General features: G+C 44.1%; 1 protein-coding gene and 1 pseudogene across 1 annotated transcript; both read left to right on the top strand.

Annotated features, from left to right (window-relative positions):
- C15H16orf89 (chromosome 15 C16orf89 homolog) lies at positions 1 to 27825 on the top strand. Its single transcript, XM_006124570.5, has 8 exons — positions 1 to 475; positions 12189 to 12338; positions 13124 to 13274; positions 13641 to 13758; positions 17031 to 17166; positions 22869 to 22973; positions 24495 to 24578; positions 25836 to 27825. Exons 1-8 carry the CDS (start codon positions 214 to 216, stop codon positions 25901 to 25903), a joined length of 1074 nt encoding a protein of 357 aa, XP_006124632.3. The 5' UTR covers positions 1 to 213; the 3' UTR covers positions 25904 to 27825.
- LOC149523540 (uncharacterized) lies at positions 4202 to 12059 on the top strand (annotated as a pseudogene).

Genomic DNA, 27825 nt, shown 5'->3' with positions numbered 1-27825 from the left:
GCGCAAGGACAAAGCCTTCATCCTTTTTGTGGGTTTCAAGCAATAAGAATTTGCCCTGAGTTAAAACAAGTCCAGATTTTGACCCATTGGAAAATATTTCCAAGTACATTAAAAGGAACCCGAGATGTGCTCCAGAGTGACTGCTTAAACTGGCCCCGCATCTGTACACTGATACCACAGCACACTTAAATAGTTAATCTGAGGGAGGGAAAAATGCCAGTCGCCCAACACAGGAACAGCTGTGAACACCTGACAGCTCTGAGTTGCACAATTTTCTCCAAGCAAACTAGCAAAGCAGAAATGTCGTTCCCTGTCTTTTTGCTGCTGATCTTTCTCTTAAAGTCCAATCTGTCAAAAAGTGAGGCTGATTCAAGGAGCATTATCATTTCTGCTCTTGAAAATGCAACTGTCTTCCTGGAAAATAAACAAAGGGACATCAATTTAGACGGAGTGTTTGGATTTCATATTTTGCAAGGTACTGTAACTCAATTGTTTTTTAAAATGTCATAGTAGCCGGATATGAAACTCTCCTGTTTAAAATAACTGTTCTTATTAACGAACCTTAGTTCCTAATAGCACCATGAAAGGTCTCTCTGTTTATACATTTACACCTGTTTAAATTATTTGGAATGGCTAGTTTCTCAAATTAAAAAAAAGCAGAAGTGCTCTAGATGCCCTTTTGCATCAAGCTGATATCATCAGAGAAGCACAGAGGGTCATTTTTAAAAAGCAACGCATAGAATGTTTTTGTTGTTTGCGGGGGACATAGAGTGAAATATGCAGAAGAAAGAATATTTCATCCACTCGATGATGCTCAATATTGTATTTATTTGGCAAGACCCACAGAGATGAGCCAAAGGTGGATGAACATGATCTATGTGCTTCCCAGATTCTAGGGCTAAGGCGGATTGGAGCTGCTTTGTTAGTACTCTGTATTGTATCCAGCTGCAATGCCTCCCCATGACCTGCCATTGCTGGTGGCTGGGTCTCAGAGCCCATAATACTCTGGCTAACACCCACTTGCCCATTGTTAGGAAGGATGAGTCTGGAGAAGTTGTAGAGCCATCTATGCTGGCTTACTCCAGGCTGCCAATATGCAGGAGGAATTTTCAGGTAGGCGGCTAACCTGTCTGACTACGTCTCTGCAGTGTGCCTGTAGGAATGTGCCAACCGTCTTCTGCAAGTGAGACTAGGATTTTGGTCCATACTTTGAGTCAGATTTTGCTTTCATACTAGCATAAATCAGGATTAATTCTACAGAAGTCAATAGAGTTATCCAGGTGTGAGATCTGAATCTGTTTTATAATTTGGGCATGGACAGAGCTCAACAGCAAACCAGCCATAGTATTTGCATTTCTACAGTGCACAGTTATTTTGGAATAAGATATTCCAGGATAGTTATTCCGAAATAGTTTATTTTGAAATAGCATGTCTACGCTGCAGGGAAGCCTCAAAATTAGTCCAAGGCAGGCTTCCCTAATGTAGACATGCTATCTCGATTTAGAGCCCCAGGAGGAATAACTTAGAATGGCCCTGGTGAGGGGCTATTTCGAAATAGCAGAAGTGGAGCATCTACACATGCCTTGTTTCGAAATAGCTTTCTCGGAAGAGGCATTATTCTTCGTAGAATGAGATTTACAGAAGTCGGAATAAGCCGCCCATTATTTCAAAATTATTTTGAAATAACAGAATTGCTGTGTAGTTGCTTGCATAGTTATTTTGGAATAATGGCTGTTATTCTGAAATAACTTGGCTGTGTAGACGCACACCAATGTTGCACTTGCTGATTTCATGTTTGTTTGCTTTAATCTGTTTTCAACCAGTAACATGTGAAATAGCTGCAGTGCTGTTGGCAGGATGAATATTTTGGAGGGGTTGGGTATGTGTGTATCGGGGGGAAGGGTCTTGTGGATTGTTACTATGACAGCGTTTATCCTCCTAACAGAATGATAAATAACTAACAATGTTTTTCTGATGACGAGCCAGTCTTATGTCATCTCTGAACTCCACTCAGGGCTGTACGTGAACTGACACTTACACTCTGTCTGCAGAGCATGAGATGAAGAGCAGAGGTTCACAGGAAGGCAAAACATACCAGAGAGTGCCATCCGTCAGTGGTACTATGCTCTGATGTACAGAACCACTGGTTGATCGCATTAGTGGAAAAGTACCATAGTGTCTCATCAGGAGGTCCATGGTGTCTCAGTAGGAGGTCTCAGACCATAAGATGACCCCAACTAGAAGCCTATAGAATGAATCTAATGAAAATTAGGGTATGTCTACACTGCAACGTTTTTCCACAATAACGGCTGTTATTCCTGATAAACAATACTTGTGTCCACACTGCTATTGCGTTCTTTCGACAAAAAGTCAAAAGAATGGAGGGGGTTTTCTAACAGCGGTAAACCTCTTTCTACAAGGAAGAATGCCTTTTCTGAAAAAGTTTTTTCAGAAAAAGGTGTGTGTGGATGTGGAAGAAAGAGTTCTGTCGAAAAAAGAGGCCTCCAGGAAATAACACAGGTGCCCTGGTGGCGTAGGCGTGTGGACGGGGTGTGCCAGGTGTGCCCAGGCACACCCTAATGTCTCAAAAAAAAAGTGGCTTTGCGTTTTAATTTAATCGCATGATATGCTCTTTTAGTTTTAAAGTATAGATTGTTGTAGTATGCAATAAGCGCCGAATTGCGTAATATAGATGCTGTAGAAATGTATAGGAAACCCACGTTCACTCGCAGCATGCGTCCCCACTACTGCGGCACCGCATTTCCTTGGTCCTCCCCTCCCCCTCCAACTACTATTCTAGAAAATTCTTTGACCTATATAAGTGGCCATGTCAGGCGTGCCCAGTGCAGTGTCTACAGTGTTTGTAATCTTTGTCACGTGTACTCTACTGAAATAGCATAACAAGCCCGTGGCTTTACGTTTTAATTCAGTCGTATGATACCCTCTTTTAATTTTAAAATATGGATCAGTTCATTGTTAAGATCAGAAAAGGAGGAGACAAACTGAATTATAATGAATGTGCTGATAGTAGTACAAATATCTCAGACTCCCGGTTAAGAACTTACATGAAGATAATGCCACCACCAGTTCCAGTGCGTGCAATAAACTGAGTAATGACCAACAGAAACAGACTTTGTCTCTTAGTTCAGGTCAGTGTAGTTCCTATTCAAAGCCATCAAACATTCCATCTGATGACCTGGTCTGTGATATTCCAAAAAATAGATTAGAACGCCAGTCTCGATTATCTAGAGGTCCTTATCAGCCTAGATTGAGCATGTTTCCTAGAAGTAAAATAGGGAATAAACAAAGAAGTTTTCAGTCCGATTGGTATGAAAAGTATAGGTGGTTAGAATATAGCCCATCAAAGGATACAGAATTTTGCTTTTACTGTCGTTTCTTCTCCTCTAATGATGCAGCAAACAAAGGTCACACTGATCCAGCATTTATTGATAAGGGATTCAGAAACTGGCATAGGGCTAACGAACGTTTTAAAAACCACCAACTGTCAAAATCTCATGTGTTGAGCTGTTCTTCATGGTCAAGTTTTAATGAAGGGAAACCTATTGATGTATTGTTGGATGAGGGCAAGCAGGCTTATCTGTCTGAACAAGAAGAACGGTGCTATAACCAAAGTGTAATGGAGCGACTGATTGACATTGTTCTGTGTTTGGCGAAAGGTAGGAGACCATTCAGGGGTCACAATGAAAAAGCTGACAGTTTTGAGAAAGGTTTATTTCTAAATCTTGTCAATGTGCTCCAAAAATATGATCCCATAATGGCAAAGCATGTGCAATAATCTCCTCGAAATGCTTCCTATCTGAGTAATTGCATTCAAAATGATTTAACCGTGGCCTTGCACAACGTTGTGCAACAAAAGATTGTGTCTTCACTAAATGGAGAAATGGTCTCAATAATTGCCAGCGATCTACTTACTGTGGACACCATGAACAGATGTCCATTGTGGTGCGGTATTTTGACAATGAAAAACATAGTCCAGTTGGACATTTTGTGTCTGTTCAGAGACTAACAACAGTTGATTCTCAGTCTATTTTTGACCCGTTAAATGACGTCCTTGGCATTCTTAAAATTGACGGGTCATCAGTGAGATTGACGGGCGCATCTACTGTTCGGAAGTTCAAATGAAATGTAAAGAAAGAAACAGTGAAATACTCTATGTACACTGCTATGCTCATTGGTTGAACCTCATCCTAATAGATGCATGCACTTCAAGTAAACAAAACAGAGCTGTCTTTGATTTTTTTGGTGTTATTCAGACTCTTTATGCCTTTATGGAGGGGAGTCCTGTGCGACATGCAGTAATGGAGAAGATTTCACAAGAAGTAGGATCCCAGTTGAAGACTTTGAAGTCAATATCAAACACAAGATGGGCATACAGAGCAGAAGTAGTGGCTGCTGTAAAACAAAACTACTCCATTTTACAAGCTTTACAAGAGATTATCGAAACAACTCACCTTTCTGACACTAAAATAAAAACCGGGGCCTTATCCATGAACTAAATTCATTCAAGTTCATCTTTGCCCTTCACATGATGCACCCTAGTCTCCAGATGGTGGTAAAAGTGAGTAAGGCTCTTCAAGCTCCAGATCTCAACTTACTACAATGACAGAGGTGAAAAACTTGTATAACTCTTTGGCTGCATTGAGAAGTAGCCCAGAATATTTTCAATCTATTTTCAATGACAGTGTGAAAATGTGTGTAGAGAATGATATGTCAATTCCCCTAGTTAAGAAGAGAAAAACGTCCACTCGTATTGATGACACATTTGAGTCCCAGCATCACTTAGATACAAAAGAGGAGCAGGAGAGAATAACTTCATTTTACCCACTCCTAGACTCATTGATTACCGGCATTGACCAGCAATTTGAACAGGAGACTTGTAAAATTGTGACTGCAATGGGAAAACTACTGAGCTTAGACATTGGCAGGGACAATATGAGAATTATTGCCAACAAATTTAAAGCATCCTTGGATGAGTTGGAAGCTGAAGTCGGATTGCTTCAGGGTTACGACGGATCTGTTCCTAAAGGTAGCACTACGAACACCACCAGGCTATGTCTAGACTGCAGGCTTCTTTCGAAAGATGCTCTTTCGAAAGCATCTTTCGAAAGAGCATCTTTCGAAAGATCGCGTCTAGACTGCACGCGGATCTTTCGAAAGAAAAATCCGCTTTTTCGAAAGAGAGCACCCAGCGAGTCTGGATGCTCTCTTTCGAAGACGGCCTCTTTACATTGAAGAACGCCTTCCTTCGAAAGAGGAACTTTCGAAGGAAGGCGTTCTTCCTCGTGAAACGAGGTTTACCGCCATCGAAAGAAAAGCCGCGTTCTTTCGAAATAATTTCGAAAGAACGCGGCTTGAGTCTGGACGCAGGGGAAGTTTTTTCGGGAAAAGGCTACTTTTCCCGAAAAAACCCCTGAGTCTGGACACGGCCCCAGAGAGTGGCTTGATTAGCTAAAGGAATCGGATCGGTCTTCCATGTTCCAGGCCTTTTACAAATCTATTCAATGCTTTGTAGTCTTACCTGTTACAAGCTGTTCATGTGAAAGAGCCTTTTCGAAACTAGTATATGTAAAAAACAAACAAAGAAGTACAATGTCCCAACAGCGCCTCAACTCACTCATGATTTTGTACATTGAACAAGAATTGGCTTTGTCAGTTTATTACAATGATGTGATTGAGGAATTTAAGTCCATAACACCTGGTGTGCAACGTCTCATTCTCTAGGACAGGAAGATGAAGAAACCTTAATCTGTTTTAGTCAGTTTGGGTTAGCTCATTATCTGGTTAAAGATAAAGATCATGAAAATTGAGTGAATCTTTGTATACGCCTGGTTATCACTGCAGCAAAAATTTGCTATTTTGTGTCTCATTTTTTAAGTTTGTATTTTTAAAGTAAAGTTTAGTTGTTAATTTAAAAAAAATTAAGTTTAGTTCAGTTTTAGTTTCTTTAGTTTGATTGATGAATAAAAAATAATGTCCTTTATGACTGAGTATTCAATAAATGTTCGCCTTTAAAAAAAAATTCCCCGAGTGCACACCCTACTGAAATGTGCTGTGCACGCCTATGCCTGGTGGCCACTGTCCAAACTAATAAAAACTCTGTAGTTCCTGTCTCCTGCCAGTTCTTAAAGCTGCAAGCACCCAGGACAAGCCCTGTGGCAGGAAGCTGGCCCTGGGAGCTGCACTTACTGCATGGCTCTGACTGCCACACTGCTGCAGAGTTATGGCCCAGCCTCAATCTGCCCCCCCCCCCCCCCCCCCCCCGAGAGCCCAGTGGCCTTCATAGGGAGCATGCACGGGGCTCCCAGGAGCCTGCCAAGAGCACCAAAAGGCATGTCCCATCGTGGTCTGGGGTGGAGATCCTGGCCCTCCTAGATGTCTGGGGGGAGGAGGAGACCCTGCAGGATCTCCACTCCAGACGTCGAAATACCAACATCTATGGCTGGATGGTCGAGGCCCTGGCCACGAGAGGACACCACCCCCGGAGCCTTGAGCAAGTCAGGAGCAAGGTCAAAGAGCTCCGGCAGGGTCAGGGAGTGCAGCTCTCGCTCCGGGGCAGGACCCCATTCCTGCCCCTGTTCCGACGAGCTCCACCGCATCTTGGGGAGGAGGGTGCAGGCCCTTTGCCACCCCTAGCTGTCGACTCGGGGCTAGAGACACCTATCGTCACTCACCCGGGGCTTCCTGGCCAGGTGGAACAAGAGCACGAGGACGAGCTGGAGGAGATGGCCAGCACGATCACCCTCACCCTTGAGCTGGTACCTCAGGGCCTGGATAAGGTGATATGGGGAGAGGAGAGGGGAAGGGCATTGGGGGCTAAAGGGGAAGGTGGTGGGAGAAGGCTTGAAAGAAGGGGTGGGCATGAGAAAGGTGGGGATGGAGCAAGACGTGTGAGGGCACAGGGGGAGGAGGGGAATGGGGCAGAGGGTGGTGAGGGGGTGGGCATCAGGGAAAAAGAGGGCAGAGGGGGCACGGGAAGTGAAGGAAGGGGGAAGCACCAGGAGGATGCAGGGCTAAGGGAAGGTGCAGGTGCTAGGGGATTCCGGGCATGAAGCAGAAGGGCAGACACCTGCAGGGGAGGGACCAGCATCAGAGGAGAGAGGCAGGGCAGGTGTGTAGAGGGAGGTGTTAGAAGAGGGATAACTCACCTGATTAGTGTGAGGCTACTGGAGGAGTGGGCACAGGGGGGAGAGAAGGGCTGGCGGAGGGGGGCAGGTCTCAGGAGGGCTGAGGGCAGTGAGAAGGGCAGGAGTCAGGACAGCAGAGGACGGTGAGGAGTTGGGGGGCAGCAGCCACCAGGGGAGATGATGGAGCAAGGAGAGGAGACATGGCAGCAGAGAGAAAAGGTAAAGGTTTATAAAATATTTATTACTAACATGGTATGCTGCCCACAGCCAGTTTGTTTGCGCCCCACGCTGCAGTTTGGGTTTATGTGGGGATCAGCACGTGGCTGGCGAGTGGGAGCCAAAACAAATGTAGTCAGTGTAATGATCTTCTGTTCATATGTGTTTTAGTAGTTAAATTCTTGGACTGTCATTGCTCATGAAAAGTGCTGTCACATGGGTAGAAATCGGGTAAACACTGCATTTTATTAATATCAGCAGAACTGACTTAAATGGGGCCTGTGTGTTGTGTAGTCTTGCCTTCATCTTTGCATTCATGCCTGTCAGTGTGAGAGAAGCTATTTGTATATATTTGCTTGCATATGCAACCACACGTAAGTTGAGGCCCTCAGCATGTTCTGTAAGTATCAGTGTGGCCCCTGGGGCTTCCAAAGTTGAGTAGCCCTAGCTCATCCCTGACAGGTGTCTGTCTAACCTGGTCTTAAATATCTGCAATTTAAGCCCATTGCTTCTCATCCTAACCTCAGAGGCGAAGCAGAACAATTTTTCTTCCTCCTCCTTATGATATTATTTTAGATACTTGAAAGCTGCTCTCCTGTCCCTTTTCGGTCTTCTCTTTTCCAAGGTAAAAAAGGCCAATTTCTTCAGCCTTGCCTCATATCTCATGTTCTCTGGACCTTTCATCATTTGTGTCGATTTTCTCTGGACTTTCTCCAGTTTCTCCACATTTCCTGAAATGTGGCGCCCAGAACTGGACATGATACTCCAGCTGGGGCCTAATGTAGATGGCTCATTCCCTGCCTAGGGGATGTGAGACTGGGCGGGTTAATTTCCAATCCTCCTGTTTATTCCTTTCCTAAGCCAGGAGGGCACAGTAGTTCTGATGGGGGCTAGAGAGGGGATGGAAGCCAGATCCAAGATCAATGAGCCCTGGGAAGTGGGCCCATTGAAAGGAGACTAGACCTGTGGATGCCTTGGGAGTCTGCAACAAGGGCCTGCTTTGGGAAGCCCCGTCTTTGGAGGTGAAAGTGGCAGCATTGAGACACCACTCAAAAGCAGGCGCCACAGACACTAACTGCAGATTCATGGGACGGCTCTCACAGATCTTGCAAATGCATAAGATGATAGATCTGCAGGAGGGGGGGCAGTGGCATAGTGAGGGGGCCGGAGGGGTTAGTTGCCCTTGGGAAAAAAATAATATAAAATTTAGTTAAAAATATATGTCACAAGTTTTTAAAAGGAATACCATATCTCCTGCCTTTAGGCCCCCAGTTAAAATTTTCAAAAGCACTTGAGTGACTAAAGTCATATTTGAAAATTGGACCTGGAAATCTAAGCTCAGATTTTCAAAGGTAATTAAGCTCCTAAAGAGACAGTTGCCAACTCGGATCTTCAAATATATCTATCTGATCTTTCCACACCTTTGAAAATCTGGTCATAAGTGTCCTAGTCAATTCTGAACATGAGATGTAGGCTCCCAGTTCTAATTCCTTCAGACTTTTTTTTTTTAATTTGAACATTTATCTACACAAATTCCCCTCCTTTCTCTTTCACTATCCAATAAATGCATGGATCACAATTATAGGTGCTTTGTGAATAGGCTGACTTGAGAGTGCAAAGATTTCATATTGTCATGTATGATTCCTGGTAACCCATCTCAAATATGAAAAACTAGGTTGATACCTGTTCATATCAGGAGCTGTTGAATTCAGTTCACCATTTGCAGTATCTCATTAGGATGTTTAGTGGGGAAGATATTGTGTGTGTTTTTTTTTTATTTATACTGTGGGCAAAGCATGGGCTCACAAGAATTCTTCCATTGTTTTACCATGAGTTTCAAAACATTTGGTGTTTTTCTAAAGGTCTGGCGTCAATTGATTATGTAGGAATCTCAGCTTTCATTTAAAAAAAAGTTCTCTATTCTTCTGGGCCTTACAGATAAGGAGGAAAGCTTTAAAACATAAACCCTAAATACTCAAGAAACAAAAGGCCAATAAAAATCCAACGTTTTATTTTTTTAAAATCTTATGATTTGTAGACCATTCTCATAACTTTGTGTAGGTGTTCCTTGTGATTTTGGGGTTGGCAATACTGCTCTTTGACTGGTGAATTTAGAGAGGTCTCTCCCTTCAGTTTCCCTTTCCACCCTCCTTTTTTGTCGCAGGTCATCAGAGAATCATAGAGACAATGGAGAGTAGGGTGAGTCCATGACTCTGATTAATGACTGGTCAGGGTGACTAACTATTATCAGCCAGTGGTCTGAATGAGCTATCTACTGCCATCTGTTAATCAACTATAGGAAAAGGCTTCACGAGCAAACCTTATTTATATAGACAACTTACTTTGCCACAGAGATCAGTAGACACACTTGCTGACTCAAGGTGATCAATTTTGGCTCTTTTGGGTTGAAATTCACTTAAGACTTGGATTGGGAGAATGAAATGTTGTAATCCATATTGTATGATTAAAAGACCTGAACTTAATATGACCTGGCTTAGGGTCTACCATAACTTGAACACTAAGCAGAGGATAGTGAGTCACATCTAATTGAAAGTCACAGAAGATGGAAACAGGTTTTATTTCTGGTGGTGTAGAGTCTATTTGGGAGTCCTCAATTATATCTGATACTTTACATCCAGTGTTTAAAGGCAGAGCTGACTAGAATCAATTGAGAGTCCTTGTCTTGTCTCAGTGATCGCTTGAGCAAAAATCTTTGATAAAATCTTGTGTAGACTGACCTTGGACTCAACATGCAGGCAATATGTGTTGAAGTGCAGTGCAAAGGAGGCAATGGTGGTGAGGTACCATATTACCTAGTGAAATCATTGATGCTGAAATCACTAAGGACTGGAATTTGACCACAGAACTGAACTTTCTTAACAAAGACTTCATTTTTGCTATTTAAAAAGTAAATCAATAGAACAGAAAACTGCAATGCTCTCTGGTAACTTTTTAAAAATCAAACTTTAAACTTTATTGAAAAATTGGATAGTTTGCAATTGAAAATATTTGACCTACACTTAGAATCATAGAATCATAGGACTGGAAGGGACCTCGAGAGGTCATCGAGTCCAGCCCCCCGCCCTCAAGGCAGGACCAAGCTCCGTCTACACCATCCCTAACAGATGTCTATCTAACCTGTTCTTAAATATCTCCAGAGAGGGAGATTCCACCACCTCCCTTGGCAATTTATTCCAATATTTGACCACCCTGACAGTTAGGAATTTTTCCCTAATGTCCAATCTAAACCTCCCTTGCTGCACTTTAAGCCCATTACTCCTTGTCCTGTCCTCAGAAACCAAGAAGAACAAATTTTCTCCTTCCTCCTTGTGACACCCTTTTAGATATTTGAAAACTGCTATCATGTCCCCCCTTAATCGTCTTTTCCAAACTAAACAAGCCCAACTTAAGGCAACTGATTTATTTTTGTGTAAAATTTTGCATAATAAAGGATGGCATTTTTTTTTAAATGTTCAGATATACATTTTGATCAGATCTACTTGATGTGATATTTGTGTGTGGTTGTGGTTTGTTGTGGGGTTTTTTTTTCCCTCAACAAAAAATCCGGGGGGGAGGGGCCACCAAAACGGTTCAAATTGGGCCTCGCACTTCATAAAGCCAGCCCTGCCTCTCCTGCCCATGGGATACCAGTGTGGCCAGACACTTCCCTTGCCTGTTTGTCCGTGGGACGGAGGGGGGAGCAGGAAGCATGGTCCCCTGGGCACCTCAGGGCCCGTGTGAGACAGGGCCCGCTGTGCAGGCCGCACATGGCCTTGTTCCGGGGACACTTCAAGGAGAGTGGAGAGCAGCGATTGGCGGGCAGGTGGGGGCCTGGGTGGGGGACTGGAGCAGGGGCGGGAAGAGAGAGTGTGAGGGTGGGGCCTCAGCAGAGGGGGTGGCGTGGAAGTGGGGCCTTATCTCATTCCCTCAAATACCCCCTATATTACCATGTCTTTTCTGACCCTGGATACTGCTCCCACCGAAGGACCAAGTGTGAGTCTGGGCTGCCCTATCTCTGAGGCAGATTAAAAGCTTCTGGCAGCAAGGAATCCTTGAACATGTTAAGAGCGTTCACAGTTGGTCCTTCTCCCTCTGTCTGAGCAGCCAGCATAGCCTCTATCTTTAATCACCAGTGTCCTGCTCTGGCATTAGTAACCTTCCTCCATCATATGGTAGGGGATGTCTGGGCTTTTCACAGTGGAGTAAAAACAAGTGGCATGGAGCCTGGATATAGTCTAAGTGTGATTTGTTTTACTTACCTGCTATAGTGAGTCCTGGGACAGAGATGGTCAAACAGCATGCAGAGCAATCCCTCCTTCCAGGAATCTAAGACTAACTCCCAATGGTTGGTTTCCAAGGAGCAACAGTTGATTCTAAACAGAGCATATGTTGGAAAGCAAACTTTCCCTCAACTCCCTCTCCAAAAACACCTGCCCCCACACAGAATCTTGCATTATCAAAGACTAACACAGCTTGTCCTCCCCAGACTGAACAGTTGCTCGCACATACACACAACCCATGCAAGACTATGTGCAACAGTGCCACCTGCTGACACCTGCCAAATAACATCATGCTTTTCACCCCAGGGTATCCGAGGGCCCTGCTTTATTTTCTCCCATCTTCTCCCAAGGTAGCAGCGATAGGTTCCTGGATCTTAGTGACTATTCAACAGAGAGGAAGAGTTCACACACAGTGTGATAATACAGCTTGGCAAAGTATCTGCTGACCAACTGGGGAAGTTGTCACAAGTCCAATCAGGTTACTAATGTACATACACAAGCTCCTAAAGGCTGTGATCATTCACTACACCTCATTGTCTTTCTGCAGTTCATTTGAAAGGAGCCCTGGAGAAATGGCCCTCAGAACGTGAATTACTGTCTCAGCAGGCCCAAGTCAAAAGGCTGGTGAAGAAGTTGTCTTCTCTGACTGAAAAAGCAGCTCTTTCTTTTGGGCACAGCGACCCAGAGTATTTCAAAGGTAAAATTGAAGTGGCATCAATTCCAATGGGATGGTGCAAAAGGGCACTTAATGTAATGCCGCAAGTGTTTATACTGAAATGTGTCCCCCATCTGTTTTGCCTTATAAAGCACATGGTATATCTTCTGCATAGGAACAGGGCACTTATCAGAGACAGAGCGGCATCTCCTGTGTATTGTATCCCAGTAGATACGTGGGGAAGGAGGGTATTTAATCGCTAGAAAGGGAACGGTTTGCACTGGTTTATTGTGTGGCCCTGGAAAATTCACTGAGGTTCTGATAATGTTTTCTTCAAAGTCACTCATGCTAAATCCACTGCCTGTTTCATGGCTTGTCTAGCTGTGTCATCTCCAAACTGTCAGGTGCATAGCCTTTTAACGCTTGTTAAAAACCAGAAGACTTTTCTAGACTTGATTTATTGCATCCCCCAAAGTAATAGTTCAAAATCATTCCAAATACATTCCTGTCATTGTGTCCGGTCATGACTGACTTGATGGATTAACCTTGTACCCAGCGATTTGGACATCAAGAGAGTGCATAATTCTGTGGTATAGTATCTCACAGGAAATGGCTCATCTGAAGCATAGATCTTTCAAGGGATGCATATGGAGTGTATCTGATCCCCCATGCCACGGGGAAAACCCTCCATAGTACGCTATTAACCATATGTTCTGCTATTGTTAATGCAGGCCAGAAGGCAGAAAGGTTGAATAACTAGGAAAGTGCTGTGTCGCTCTTGCTGCCACTTCATTATTTATGGACTTTCTGCTTTGATTGGCTTTCAGAATTTCAACCAACCCTAGAACTACATTTTTGGATTCTTCCTCATTTGTGGAACCAAACAGACTCTTCTTTTGCATACTCTACATTTGACAACATCAATTGCTTTACAGAGGAAATGAGTGATAAATGCTTTGCATATTTGCTTGGAACTTGGTGAGTTTTATTCCTTATCAACAGATAATCTTTGACCATTTCTAGTCTCTGGGACACTCCTTCCCTACTCTTTAACCTGCATTCACATTCATAAAATACATGCAGGAGAGGGATCACATGATGATTACTTATTGTGTTCCCTCTTCCTGGAGCATCTGGCATTGGCCACTGTTGGAAGACAGGATACTGGACTAGATGGACTGTTGATCTGACTCAGTATGGCCATTCTTATGTTCTAAGTGATGTGTGGGAGTTTCACTCTTCCACATACACCCTGAGAAGAGAATACACCTGTACATTTAGTTACCGGAGTCTTGTCTTCAGACACTTAAACTATTCGTGACTGTTGTCCTGCTTATTCAACAGGAAAGATAATGGCAGTTCCTGCATTGTCACCAAGGCCTGTAGGAAAATCATGACAATGTCTGGATGCTCAGATTATTGCCTGTCACATCAGCTTTTCTACTTTTTGTTTGCAGATGCGGTAAGTGCCCAGATTAGGGTTAGCAGCCATCACAGGAGAAATATACATGATACAACATGGGGATGTGGCAGAGTGGACTTGAAGTGTTTGTTGATTGTGGCTTTGCTCTCCTATTAGTTAGAATTGCAACAGAAGTGGCAATGGGAAGTAAAGGGGCTGACCTGGATGTACAAGATGGCGGGGACAGACAGTTAGGAGCAATGACTCCAGAGAGAAATAGGGAAGGAGGGGAGAAAGCAGGATGGTAATGGACATACAAGATATAGCTATGAGTGAAATATTGGATATGTGGAGGTAACAGGTCAAACTTGTTCAGAAGACATTGTCCTACACAGTTTATTGATAGGGTTTCTAGATATACTAAGATGGCCAATTGCTACATTGGACTTCAGCAACAAGCAGAAAATTCAACATCTGTTTCTGTAGGAAAGAAGCTCTGATGGACTTTGGAAAGAGCTAAGAGGGAAAGGAGGGAGAACCAGTATGGAAAGGCTATAGGAGAGTACATTGGTTTAGTTCTGGGGTGGATACTGCCATATCGTTTTCATTCCAGCGTTATTAAAGTGGAAGAATTTGGATGGAGGCAAGAGAGAGGAGGACCCTGAGTGAGGCTCGTCTGGTACAGCACAGGAGTGGTGAAGGAAGATGAGTGGGGAATACAGACTCATGGTGGGGTTAGACTTGGATGATGAGGGCAACCTGCTTCAGTTACTCATTTGTGTGTGTCTGGGGACAAACAGGGGGATCACATGCTGCCCATCTCAGCCTCTACTCTGATTGGTCTGGGAGGCAGCTCATCATTTTAGTGGATCATGTCGGACAAGAAGATACTTAACATGTGGCAGAGAGGGATGAGATTCTACCAAATGTGTGTAGCCTGATGTTGCCCTTCAAACACAGCTGCCCTAAATTCTGGAGTGCTGCATAAGGCACCAGGGAATGCACCTGTATGTTTTAATCTGATGTTTTCCCCTGGCCTTCACAGTTCAGCTTCCCATTATTAGGCAATTTTACTCCTTACTGTCTACTTCAAGCATCTTGGCTTGGTGCTGGGGATTTGCATGGTGGGGATATTCTTCTCAGGCTTTGTGGAGCAGCTACTGATGGTCAGGGCAGCCCCCACTGCCATTACAGCCATAATTCATTCAGCACCTCAGTTTTTAAGACTTGGGGTAGGTCGACACTACGGGGACAGGCTGATCTCAGTTCATGTTTTCACTAAATGGAAGATTGACACTGCTGTGATCGATCTTCCGGAGTTCGGTTTAGTGAGTCTAGTTAAAAGTCGCTCAATCAAACTCAGAGGGGGTCCCCATAGATGGCCGGTACTCCTACTTCTGTGAGGAGTAAGGAAAAACAATGGGAGTGTTTGCTCCCATAGCCCTCCCATTGTGGGGATGGCAGGGAGACTCGAAACAAGGTACATTGACTCCAGCTACGTAATTAACGTAGTTGGAGTCACGTATCTTGATTTGACTTTCCCTTTTAGTGTAGACTTGGCCTAAGCTGTGCAATTAGAGTTACATTACCAATGTAACTCAAGTCAACACAGCTTAATTCTACTTACTGTGGGGCCCACACTGTGCTGGGTTGACAAAAGAAACTTTCTGTTGAGTCCCTCTTCTAACCTTGTTCCAGTGGAGTACCAGAGTCGACAGAAAAGTGATTAGCGGTTGATTTGGTGGGTCTTCACTAGACCCTCTAAATCAATCCCTGCAGCATCAATCCATTCCTCAGTGGAGACAAGCTCTTGGTTGCTCAAGTATAACAATATTTAAAACAACTGTAATTAGGCTCAGGGCAACTGATGCATGTCTTGGTATAATTATAAGTGATAGTGTCAGCCGACAGTCAGGGCAGTGTGTGTGTGTATGTTTCCGAGAAAAGGGTTAACGTCCGTGTCTTTACTGCTAGGACCGGGGTCCCATTGCAGAGGGTGGCCAGCAGGCCAACAGATGCCCCGTTATATAGGAAGGGCTTATTACCCCTTAGATTTTAGCTGCTAGAACACAGGGGTTCCTTCGCAGTGGGCAGCCTAGGAAAGGCTGAAAAGGTGCCCCAACGGATCTTGTCACTTGGGAGTAACACAGATCCAAACGCCCAAGCTCTCCCTATGTCTGTCCCTTTATGACCGGCTGAAGTTCTTTTAAATTGTGCTTGGTTCTATTACAGCAACTGAAGGAGTCAGGTTAAAGCTTAAACAGTTACAGGTTTATTAAAGAAGCTTATACATCATATGGTTACAATGGCTATTGCTCTATTTCTTAAATGCTAGCAAATATATATATATAGGTCTTAAAAATGATTACAGGAAAAGGTAAAGATAGAAAATAGAAATAATGGTACCAAGTGACAGCTTAATCTTTAAAGAGCTCTAACACTATGTATATATATACTTAAACAAAGGACCACATCCAGGTACAATTTTTACCCCCTTCTGTGCCTCTCGACTCCAGCGTGTCAGAAAGATGAATACGAGGTGGGCGTCCCCTCTGGAACCTCGGGAGGTCAAACACCAAACCCGACCAGCAGATAGGTGGTAGATTGACACACAAAATAGGTGTGCTGCTGGACTCATCTTTATACCCCTGGGGGCCAATATTCTCTTTCTTATCTTAAGATGCCAAATTGTACTGGTCCGTTTTGTGGCGCCAGTTCTTACAAACAAGTTTCAAGTTAATTTACACTTGTAAGAGATGAAGATAGCTAAATTAGGAGTGCCGGATGTTCTTGTTGGGCGGGAGATTCCTCCCCCCGTGGACTGCTGTGTGTTCGTATCAAAATGGGTTAAGTCAAGGACACTTTTGTGCAGCCTCTTAGTTTGACCACCCTCTTATCTCTGCTTACAGTTGTCCATGGTCACTGAGCCAGTATATCTGAACCTCCTGCTCCAAGGTTTTCAAAGATCATGCTGTTTTCTGCTCTTATGTGCCCTGCATGCTTTCAAGCAGACAAAGATGGATGTTAAAATGGGGGTTCACGTCTGGCTACAGATAGCCATGACAACATGCTGGTTGAGAGTATCATCTCTCTTGTGCTGATGGACTGATGCTCACTCTGTACTTCCAATGGCCAGATCATTCCAGGGTGTAGAAAAGTGTGCCCTTTCTGTCCCCTTTGCATTAGTAAAGATGCCCAGGCTAAATTATCTTGCAGTGTTTAAATCCAAAATCAGATCTATCTGATCTCAGCCTCCCTACTCCAATGTGATTCTTTTTAACAATGAATGTATTAAAATACAATACAATAACCTGGTTTTCTTCTGTACCCAGAAAGGATGCTCAGATCGTCTGTTCCAGAGATCCCAATATTACAAGAATATTTTCTGTGCTAGCATGATGAAAATAAACCTGATGATCGAAAGCAATGGGTTCCAGTTTCCCTCTCGAGACCTCTTTATGGAAAATAGTATGTAACCTAATCATAATGAAGCAACAGCAGAGCAGATTCTGACATATGATGATAAACCTGTTTTTTATCCCAGCAGTGATGAAACATTAATCTAAGGTTACAGAAAATATTAGTTATGCTAAAGAAGTGAACCATACTCCATATAAAGTGTCATGAATGGTTATTTAGCTAGTATGTTACCGTCTGCATTTCTTCCCTTATCATAACTAGATGACATGCAGAAGTAGAATAAGCTTATGTCCTTCTGTTATATGCAGTGACTATAAACTGAAGGGCAGCAATTTCAACTCTGGGATTTATGCATCTAAGGTATAGGTCATGCAGGTGGGGGAGTGGCACTATATGTGAAAGAAAATTTAGAATCAAATGAAGTAAAAATCTTAAATGAATCAACATGTTCAATAGAATCGCTATGGATAGTAATTCCCTGCTCTTCTAATAAGAATATAACAGTAGGGATCTGTTATCGACCACCTGACCAGGACAGTAACAGTGACTATGAAATGCTAAGGGAGATTAGAGAGGCTATCAAAATAAAGAACTCAATAATAGTGGGGGATTTCAACTATTCCCATATTGACTGAGTACACATCACCTCAGGACAAGATGCAGAGACAAACTTTCTTGATACCTTAAATGACTGCTTCTTGGAGCAGCAGTACAGGATCCCACTAGGGCAGCAGCAATTCTCGAGTGGCGCACAGGATCTGGTTCAAGAGGTAACTATAACAGGACTGCTTGGAAACAGTGACCATAATATAATAACATTTAACATTCCTGTGGTGGGAAGAACACCTCAGCAGCCCAACACTGTGTCATTTAATTTAAAAGAGGGGAACTATGCAAAAATGAGGAGGTTAGTTAAACAGAAATTAAAAGGTACAGTGACTAAAGTAAAATCCCTGCAAGCTGCATGGACACTTTTCAAAGACACCATAATAGAGGCCCAACTTAAATGTGTACCCCAAATTAAAAAAAAAAAGTAGAACTAAAAAAGAGCCACCATGGCTTAACAACCATGTAAAAGAAGCAGTGAGAGATAAAAAGGCATCTTTTAAAAAGTGGAAGTCAAATCCTAGTGAGGTAAATAGAAAGGAGCATAAACACTGCCAAATTAAGTGTAAAAATGTAATAAGAAAAGCCAAAAAGGAGTTTGAAGAACAGCTAGCCAAAAACTGAAAAAGTAATAATAAAAATGTTTTTTAAGTACATCAGAAGCAGGAAGCCTGCTAAACAACCAGTGGGGCCTCTGGACAATCGAGATACAAAAGGAGCACTTAAAGATGATAAAGTCATTGTGGGGAAACTAAATGAATTCTTTGCTTCAGTCTTCACGGCTGAGGATGTTAGAGAGTTTCCCAAACCTGGCCCGTCCTTTGTAGGTGACAAATCTGAGGACTTGTCACAGACTGAAGTGTCATTAGAGGAGGTTTTGGAATTAATTGATAAATTTAACAGTAACAAGTCACCGGGACCGGATGGCATTCACCCAAGAGTTCTGAAAGAACTCAAATGTGAAATTGTGGCACTATTAACTATGGTTTGTAACCTATCCTTTTTATCTGTTTCTGATTTAAAATAGCTAATGTAACGCCAATATTTTAAAAGGGCTCTATAGGCAATCCCAGCAATTACAGACCGGTAAGTCTAAGGTCAGTACCAAGAAAATTAGTTGAAACTATAGTAAAGAATAAAATTGTCAGACACATAAAAGAACATAATTTGTTGGGCAAAAGTCAACATCGTTTCTGTAAAGGGAAATCATGTCTTACTAATCTATTGGAGTTCTTTGAATGGGTCAACATACATGTGGACAAGAGGGATCCAGTAGATATAGTGTACAGGCAGTCCCCTACTTACGTGGATCCGACTTACGTCGGATCCCTAGATACGAACGGGGTGAGGCAACTCCTGCACATGCGCAGCAGCATTCCCGGGGCTCGCTCACCTGGGTCCTAGGATCCTCCTCCTCCTCGGGCCGGCTCCGACTGGGGTCCCACAGAGCTGCCGGGCAGAGGAAAAGTGCCTCCCCACGCCCGCTGCCCCCTCCCCTGAGCAACAGGCTGCCGAACAGACAAAAGCAGCCTCTCTGCCCCTCCTCCCCTCTATACATGCCGGGCTCCCGGAACGCAGCAGCGTCCCCGGGGCTCGCTCACCTGGGTCCTAGAATCCACCTCCTCCTCCTCTTCGGCCGGCTCCAACTGGCCTCTGCCTGCAGCAGCTGGCCACAGGGACAGGGATCCCGCAGAGCTGCCGGGCAGAGGAAAAGTGCCTCCCCACGCCCGCTGCCCCCCTCCCCCCCCCCTGCGGCCTCGCATCCTGCACGCCTCCCCCCCTGCCAGCAACAGGCTGCCCCCTCCCCTGAGCAACAGGCTGCCGAACAGCAGACAAAAGCAGCCTCTCCGCCCCTCCTCCCCCTATACATGCTGGGCTCCCTGGGCAAACAAAGACTCCACCAAAACAAACAAAGTGCTGGCCTCATTGTGTTAGCAAAAAAAGGACCCTCCTCCTAGAACCCTGGGTGGTGTGTGGAAATAAAGCTATTAGCTCAAAGCATGGTGCAGAGCTGTTTGGTATTTGATGAGTTACTCCTTTAGTCCTGAGTTTGTCACAGGGACAGAAATAGATGTGAAATCTTCTGAACAGGGGAACAGACAGCAAAACAAACATTAGAGGGGAGTTAACCTTTCCCTATGCTATCCAAAACTAAAAAAAATGTTTGGCTAGAGTTTCCCCTACAATATGTACCAGTTCCGACTTACATACAAATTCAACTTAAGAACAAACCTACAGTCCCTATCTTGTACGTAACCCGGGGACTGCCTGTACTTAGATTTCCCTCACCAAAGGCTCGTACATAAATTAAGTTGTCATGGGATAAGAGGGAAGGTCCTTTCTTGGATTGAGAACTGGTTAAAAGACAGGAAACAAAGAGTAGGAATAAATTGTAAATTTTCAGAATGGAGAAGGGTAAGTAGTGGGGTCCCCCAAGGGTCAGTCCTAGGACCAGTCCTATTCAACTTATTCATAAATGATCTGGAGAAAGGGGTAAACAGTGAGGCGGCAAAGTTTGCAGACGATACTAAACTGTTTAAGCTAGTCAAGACAGAAGCAGACTGTGAAGAACTTCAAAAAGATCTCACAAAACTAAGTGATTGGGAAACGAAATGGCAAATGAAATTTAATGTGGATAAATGTAAAGTAATGCACACTGGAAAAAATAACCCCAACTATACATACAATATGATGGAGGCTAATTTAGCTACAACTAATCAGGAAAGAGATCTTGGAGTCATCGTGGATAGTTCTCTGAAGATGTCCAGTCAGTGTACAGCGCAGACAAAAACGCAAACAGGATGTTAGGAATCATTAAAAAAGGGATAGAGAATAAGAAGGAGAATATCTTATTGCCCTTATATAAATCCATGGTACGCCCACATCTTGAATACTGCATACAGATGTGGTCTCCCCATCTCAAAAAAGATACACTGGCATTAGAAAAGGTTCAGAGAAGGGCAACTAAAATGATAAGGAGTTTGGAACGGGTCCCATATGAGGAGAGGTTAAAGAGGAGGTATGATAGAGGTCTATAAAATCATGAGTGGTGTGGAGAAAGTGAATAAGGAAAAGTTATTTACAGTAAAACTCCAATTGTCTGGCATCCAGTGGTCCGGCACTCCCGATAGTCTGGCACCAACTGGAACCTGGAAGTGCTCCAGCCAGCTGGACAATTGGAGCTGCTCCGCACCGCCTCCCCAAGTCCGCTGCTGCCACTGCTGAAGCTGACCAGTAGTGGACTTGGGGAAGAGGCACAGAGCAGAGCAGCTGGGGTGCTGCCAGGTTGGTCCTGAAGCGCCACCTCTCACCTCCCTGCTCAGCTCCCGGCAGCACCCCAGCTGCTCTGCTCCGCGCAGCTGCCACTGCTGAAACTGATGAGCGGTGGACTTGGGGAAGCTGCGGGGCAGAGCAGCTGGGGTGCTGCCGGGTTGGTCCCACAGCGCCGTTCAGGTGAGGGGTGGCACTGCAGGACCAACCCAGCAGCACCCCAGCTGCTCTGCCCTGCTGCTTCCCCAAGTCACCGCTGTCGCTTGCAGCCCCAGCTGGCCTGTCACCGGCGACTGTGTGGGGCTTCCCCCACCTTTCTACAAAACGATGGAGGGTTTGACCCATGCCGTGCCATTTCCCACTGACCCCCCCCCCTCCCAGACCCCTGACAGCCCCCCTTCCGGAGTACCTGCTGATACTCCGGCATATCCAAAAATCCGGCACCCCGTAGGTCCCAAAGGTGCTGGATTATCGGAAGTTTACTGTACTTGTTCCCATAATACAAGAACTAGGGGCCATCAAATGGAACTAATGGGCAGCAGGTTTAACACAAATATGGGGAAGTTCTTCTTCACACAGCACATAGTCAATCTGTGGAACTCCTTGCCTGAGGAGGTTGTGAAGTCTAGGACTATAACAGGGTTTAAAAGAGAACTAGATAAATTCATGGAGGTTAAGTCCATTAATGGCTATTAGCCAGGATGGGTAAGGAATGCTGTCCCTAGCCTCTGTTTGTCAGAGGGTGGAGATGGATGGCAGGAGAGAGATCGCTTGATCAGTACCTGTTCAGTTCACTCCCTCTGGGGCACCTGGGATTGGCCACTGTCGGTAGACAGGCTACTGGTCTGGATGGACCTTTGGTCTGACCCAGTATGGCCGTTGTTATGTTCTTATGTATGTCTAGACTTCAAGGCTGTTTCAGGATACCAGAGGTATCCCAAAATAACTACCCCACGTCCAAGGAACTCGTCCACTATTTCGAAATAATTTTGGCATCCCTTTAAACCTAATTCCACAAAAAATAAGGGATGTCTCAAAATAGTGCTTTTTCAAAATTTGGTGCCGTGTAGCCACACCAAATTTCGAAATAGCCTATTTTGAAATAAAATCGAAATAAGATACACAATTTGCATGGTGCAAATTGCATAACTTATTTCAATTTTAGAGGGAAGTCTAGACGTACCCTTAGTCAATAGTATTCAATAAACTGTCAGATGGAAGCCAGTGGGAACTTCTGTCTGACAATGCATTTAATGAGACAAGGTGGGTAAGGGAATAGCTTTTATTGTACCAACATCTGTTGATAGGAGAGACAAACTTTAGCTCTTCTTCATCAACTCTTTGTAAATTGGAACACTAATCTCTCACATCAACAAAAGTTGGTCCCGGAGCCAATATGGCTGTGAAACACGGCATACAATGACTTCAGTGTGTTTTGCACATCTGTAAATTTGTTTAGGTGCCCCCTCCCCCATGGATTTACAAGCCTGTCTTTGACATCCAATTTTGAGTTTGGGGTACAGGGTATTTTTTGGCTTTCGTGATGGGAGACATGCTGTTTGGGACATTTAAAACTAAATGATAAAAGACATTAGAAAAAATATTTCATTAGCCAGGAGTTAAACTATTTAATCTAATCATTTCCCTAATCTGTCTTCTGCCCCAATCTCTTATTTGTATGAGTGCCCTTCTGAAGGCAAAGGAATTTACAAGTTGTCAGATTGCTGTCTTTCTAATAGGACTGGATGGCAGGATTATGAATCCTCTGAGTCAAGGATATTTGAGTGTCTTTCTTTCTAAAGGCTGATCTTATAAAGATACTGTAGTGTTTGAACTGTGGGTTTATCATGTCCTTTTCTTCCTCCTCTCCTCAGTTATGCTCTGTGGTATGGCTGGATTCTCTGACTTCTACAAACCCAGCTGGCTGGAGACCATTCTCACATGGCAGAAGCCTGAGGAGGGATGCTTTGGAAAGTCCAGTGAGTGAATTTCTTGACTTAGTCCATTGAAATCAGAAGTTGCAGTGGTTTTGATCCAAGAGTGTGAGGCATGCAATGCAAATCGACTTGATGCTTCATAGCATTACTCTCCATCTCAAACTGAAATGTGTTCTATAGCTCACCAGTGGAATAAGAACAATCTTTATCCCTTTCCATGTTCAACACCTCCCATAAACACTGTCGTAGTCAGCTCAAGAATTGTGTTGGTTTGTACAGATTTCTTCAATATTCGCATATTCCCACTGTATAGTCCTCACCCAGACATCACACTCCTCTGTTTTTGACATTATAACCATCTGCTTAGCAACCAATTGTGATGTTACCAGCGAGATAGCAGTGACTTCCAAAGAGGACAAAGCATCAAGGGCCTCACCTAAAACTAATGGATTGGAAGGACTTCCATTGCCTCTTTGAACTTTGTATCAGATCACAGAATCAGGTGGAATCATAGAAACTTTGTATCAGATCACAGAATCAGGCGGAATCAGAGGAAAATCAAGCTCTTTTTACTCATTCTAATGCCTAGGATAATTAACACTTTTGAAAATCTGAAACATGAATACAAGAAACATTTCAGCAGGATAATCTCTCAATACCTTTAATCCTGATGGTATTTGTATGTAACACGCCATGATACACAAGGCCAATGCAAACAAACTATCTTGCATTCAGCCTGAGGCCTCCTCCGGTCTTTCAAAAGGGATCCTTTGAAATGGGCCCTTCTGCATTTGTTCCTCCAGTCCTGTGTTCTGAAGGCATCTCAAATAAGAGGGCTTACAAAGCCCAGTTGAGGATTTGGGGAATGTTAATGAAAGGAGAATGTGGGTGTGTCTACACAGCACTCAAAACTCGAAATAAGGTACACACTTTGCATAGCTTATTTCGAGTCTATTTCAAAATAGCTTATTTAGTCATTTGGCGCTTTCTACACAGCAACAACTTTCAAAATAAAGCGCTATTTCGAGCCATTCCTTACACCTCGTAGAATGAGGTTTACAGGCAGGGCCGAAATAGGGGGGGGGCTAGCCAGGCAGCTGCCCAGGGCACCAACCTATGGGAGGCACTTGATGGCAGCTGTAAGGGGCGCCATGCACCTGGCTGCGCAGCGCCCCTTAGAGCTGCAATCAGGCGCTGTGCGCCTGGGGCTGGGGGTTGCGCAGCGCCCCTTAGAGCTGCCATCAGGCGCCGCGTGCCCGATTGCAGCTGTAAGGTGCGCAGTGCACCAGGGAGGGGGGGCGCATACGTCATGCGCCTGCTGCCTGGGGCGCAGGAATGGCTTGAGCTGACCCTGTTTTACAGGGATGGTGAAAAAGCACTTCCACTATATTTCAAAATAGCGGATGCATTCGAAAGACACAGGGTAGCTATTTCGGGATACCTTTGGTATCTTGAAATAACTTTGCTGTGTAGACATACCCTGTATGTGCTTGATACCAGAGAAGAACAATAATCCTCCTGTGTCCATAGATCTTTCATGCAAATAATCTTTCCCTTCTTCAGGTGAGAATTTTGAACACCCACCTAGGGTAAAGGACCAAGAGCGACTATTGCGAAGAGTTAAAAGAAGAGAGAAGGTCTTTGCAGGTAAAGCCAATGGAAACATTCCCATAACCACATGCTTCAGTGCGATTTAAACTGGGCAGAAGCAACTTTGGTTTTTTTCCACAAGAATATTCACAAAACATGTCACCAGTCCTCATGTGAATAAGGCAGTCACACCAGGACACCTTGCAAATTTTTGGTTGGATGGGGAGCCCTTCCATTAGGGAGGAGAAATAGGGGAGTTAGGTGACAATCCTCACAATATGAGTAGTAGGTGACAAATAATGAGTATGCAAAGTAATATCTCTGTCACTTCTCTACACAAGTATCAAGTAAAGTGTATCTGAAGAGCTTCTTGAATCCTGGATCTGTACATAAAAATATCAGAAATAGTGGAGTAAACACAATCCATTGTGCCCAAATCAGCTTTTTTAAGATAGTCTAAAGGCTAGTGAGAAGGATCTTCAGTAGCATCTATAAACTGAACATGTTTTTAATTCTACAGGTAGGGGGTGCTTAATAACTGAGGACTCCAGACATGACGCCTTTTATTTTCCTCATCCAGAAACGTCGATATTAATCCTTCTCTTGGCTGCTAGCTTTTCCTGTAACTGGCCATATCCTGTTCAGAAATCCTGTCCATTTATCAAATGCATGTAGGCACATTGACTAAAGCCATTCACACAGAGTTGTGGAGCATTTCACACTCTTAATACTTGGCACTTTTATACAGATTTCTCTCTGTGGCTCAAAGGAGTTTATAAACATGAATGTAGCCCCACAGTATTCCCATGAGGTAGGACTGTAGCATTGTCCCCATCTTACAGCTATGCAGACTAGACCACAGAGAGCCCGGCTGGCTTGCCCAAGGTCAAACACTGAGGCCTTGTCTACACTAAAAGGAAGATTGCTACTGCTGTGATTGAGCTTCTGGAGTTTGATTTAGGGTGTCTAATTAAGACTCACTAAATCAAACTCAGAGGGTGCCCCTGCCAGCATCTGGTATTCCTCCTTTCATGAGGAGTAAGGGAAGCCGATGGGAGCATTTGCTCCCATTGGCCCCCCACTGTGGGGATGCCACCAACCTCAGCTTAAAATAAGCCAGTAAGCTGTGTGCCGTAAGTTGAGCTGCTGGGCCTAATGTAGACCTGGCCCAATCCAGTGGCTGAGCTGGGAAAGGAACGGAGAAAGCCTGATGAAAGTGTCCTTGGTCTTTCAAATGCATAAGGAATGAAGAAGGGGAATGCGGGTCGTCCTGTATAGCACCATGTAAGCCATGTTCAATACCTTTCTCCACAGATGGATGTTCCTCTCATACCACAGGTGTGGCGGTAGGAGTCCTTGGAGGATTCCTCTACTACTACTGAAAATGCCAATATGTTACAGACGATCAGCTTGGACTGTCCCATACGCAGATCAGCGATTGATTAGTCCCAGAGCAATACGAGCTCCAGTTATAGCATTGAATAGGGAGTCGTCTTTACAAAGAAAATCTACCCCTGCAACACACAGAGCAACTCCATTATGGTAGCTGAGTCAGACTAGTGCAGTGGTGGCCAACCCAAAGCTCGCGAGCTGCATGCGGCTCTGCAAAGAAAAAATTGCAACTTCCACACCTGCACCCATGGCTCTGAAAAGGGCAGCGTGTTCTATCTGAAAGAGACAGAGCTGGAGTTATGGAGTGCAGACTTCAAAATGGCCACCTTCAAAGGGCAATGCTCTGCTTTTAAAAAGGCTTTTTTTTTGTGCTTGACAATTTTTTCCCTCGGCTCTTTGCACTGTATCCATTGCTATTTTGGCTTTTTGTCTGGCCACTCCTGGATTAGTGCTAATTTGGCAGCAAGATGGGCTTTTTTACGGGCAGGTTTTCAAACCTATAATGGGTCAGTGGTTAGAATCATAGAATACTAGGACTCGAAGGCTCTGTCATCGAGGTCATGAGAGGTCATCGAGTCCAGTCCCTGCCCTCATTGCAGGACCAGTACTGTCTAGACCATCCCTGATAGATATCTAACCTACTCTTAAATATCTTAATAACTACTCTCTGAGTATGGTTATCCAGCCAGTTATGCACCCACCTTATAGGAGCACCACCTAAGTTGTATTTGCCTAGTTTATTGATAAGAATATCATGTAAGACCATATCAAATGCCTTACTAAAGTCTAGGTATACCACATCCACTGCTTCTCCCTTATCCACAAGACTCATTATCCTATCAAAGAAAGCTATCAGATTGGTTTGACATGATTTGTTCTTTATAAATCCATGCTGGCTGTTCCCTATCGCCTTACCACCTTCCAAGTGTTTGCAGATGATTCCCTTAATTACTTGCTCCATTATCTTCCCTGGCACAGAAGTTAAACTAACTGGTCTGTAGTTTCCTGGGTTGTTCTTATTTCCCTTTTTATAGATGGGCACTATATTTGCCCTTTTCCAGTCTTCTGGAATCTCTCCTGTCTCCCATGATTTTCCAAAGATGATAGATAGCTAGAGGCTCAGATACCTCCTCTATCAGCTCCTTGAGTATTCTAGGATGCATTTCATCAAGCCCTGGTGACTTGCAGGCATCTAACTTTTCTAAGTGATTTTTAACTTGTTCTTTTTTTATTTTGTCTTCTAAACCTACCCCCTTCCCACTAGCATTCACTATGTTAAGCAGTCCTTCAGACTTGTCGGTGAAGAGACAAGAGTTCCGAATGTTCTCCTTCTGCCCAGCTCCAGTCACAACTGAACATGCAGGGCACAATTCTTCTCTTGTGTAACTTCACTGACTTCAAACACATCTCTCCAACAGTCAGTGGAGTTGGGTGAATTGGTTTATCCTGGGTATTTATTACCTAGGGACCCAGTCTTGCAAGGTGCTGAACACACTCAACATCCATTACATTCTCTGCTGTTGTAATATTTTCATGGCTCAGATGAGCCTGTCATTCAGACATATTTTGAAGACTGGGTTTGTGTGACATGCTGCCCAGGTTCTGAATAAGATCCATCACACAATGCATAAGAGCATAAGAGTGGCCACATTGGGCCCGACCAAAGGTCCATAGAATCATAGAATACTAGGACTGGAAGGGACCTCGAGAGGTCATTGAGTCCAGTCCCCTGCCCTCATCTAGCCCAGTATCCTGTCTGCAACAGTTGCCAATGCCAGATGCTTCAGAGGGAGTGAACAGAACAGGGAATCATCAAGTGATCCTTCTCCGGTCATCCATTTCCAGCCCCTGACGAAGAGAGGCTAGGCAAACCATTCCTACCCATCCTGGCTAATAAATATTAATGGACCTA

The sequence above is a fragment of the Pelodiscus sinensis genome, chromosome 15 (genome assembly GCF_052426305.1).
Source record: "Pelodiscus sinensis isolate ZL-2025 chromosome 15, ASM5242630v1, whole genome shotgun sequence".
Classification (NCBI taxonomy): Eukaryota; Metazoa; Chordata; order Testudines; family Trionychidae; genus Pelodiscus; species Pelodiscus sinensis.
This window is presented reverse-complemented; position numbering and strand designations above follow the sequence as displayed.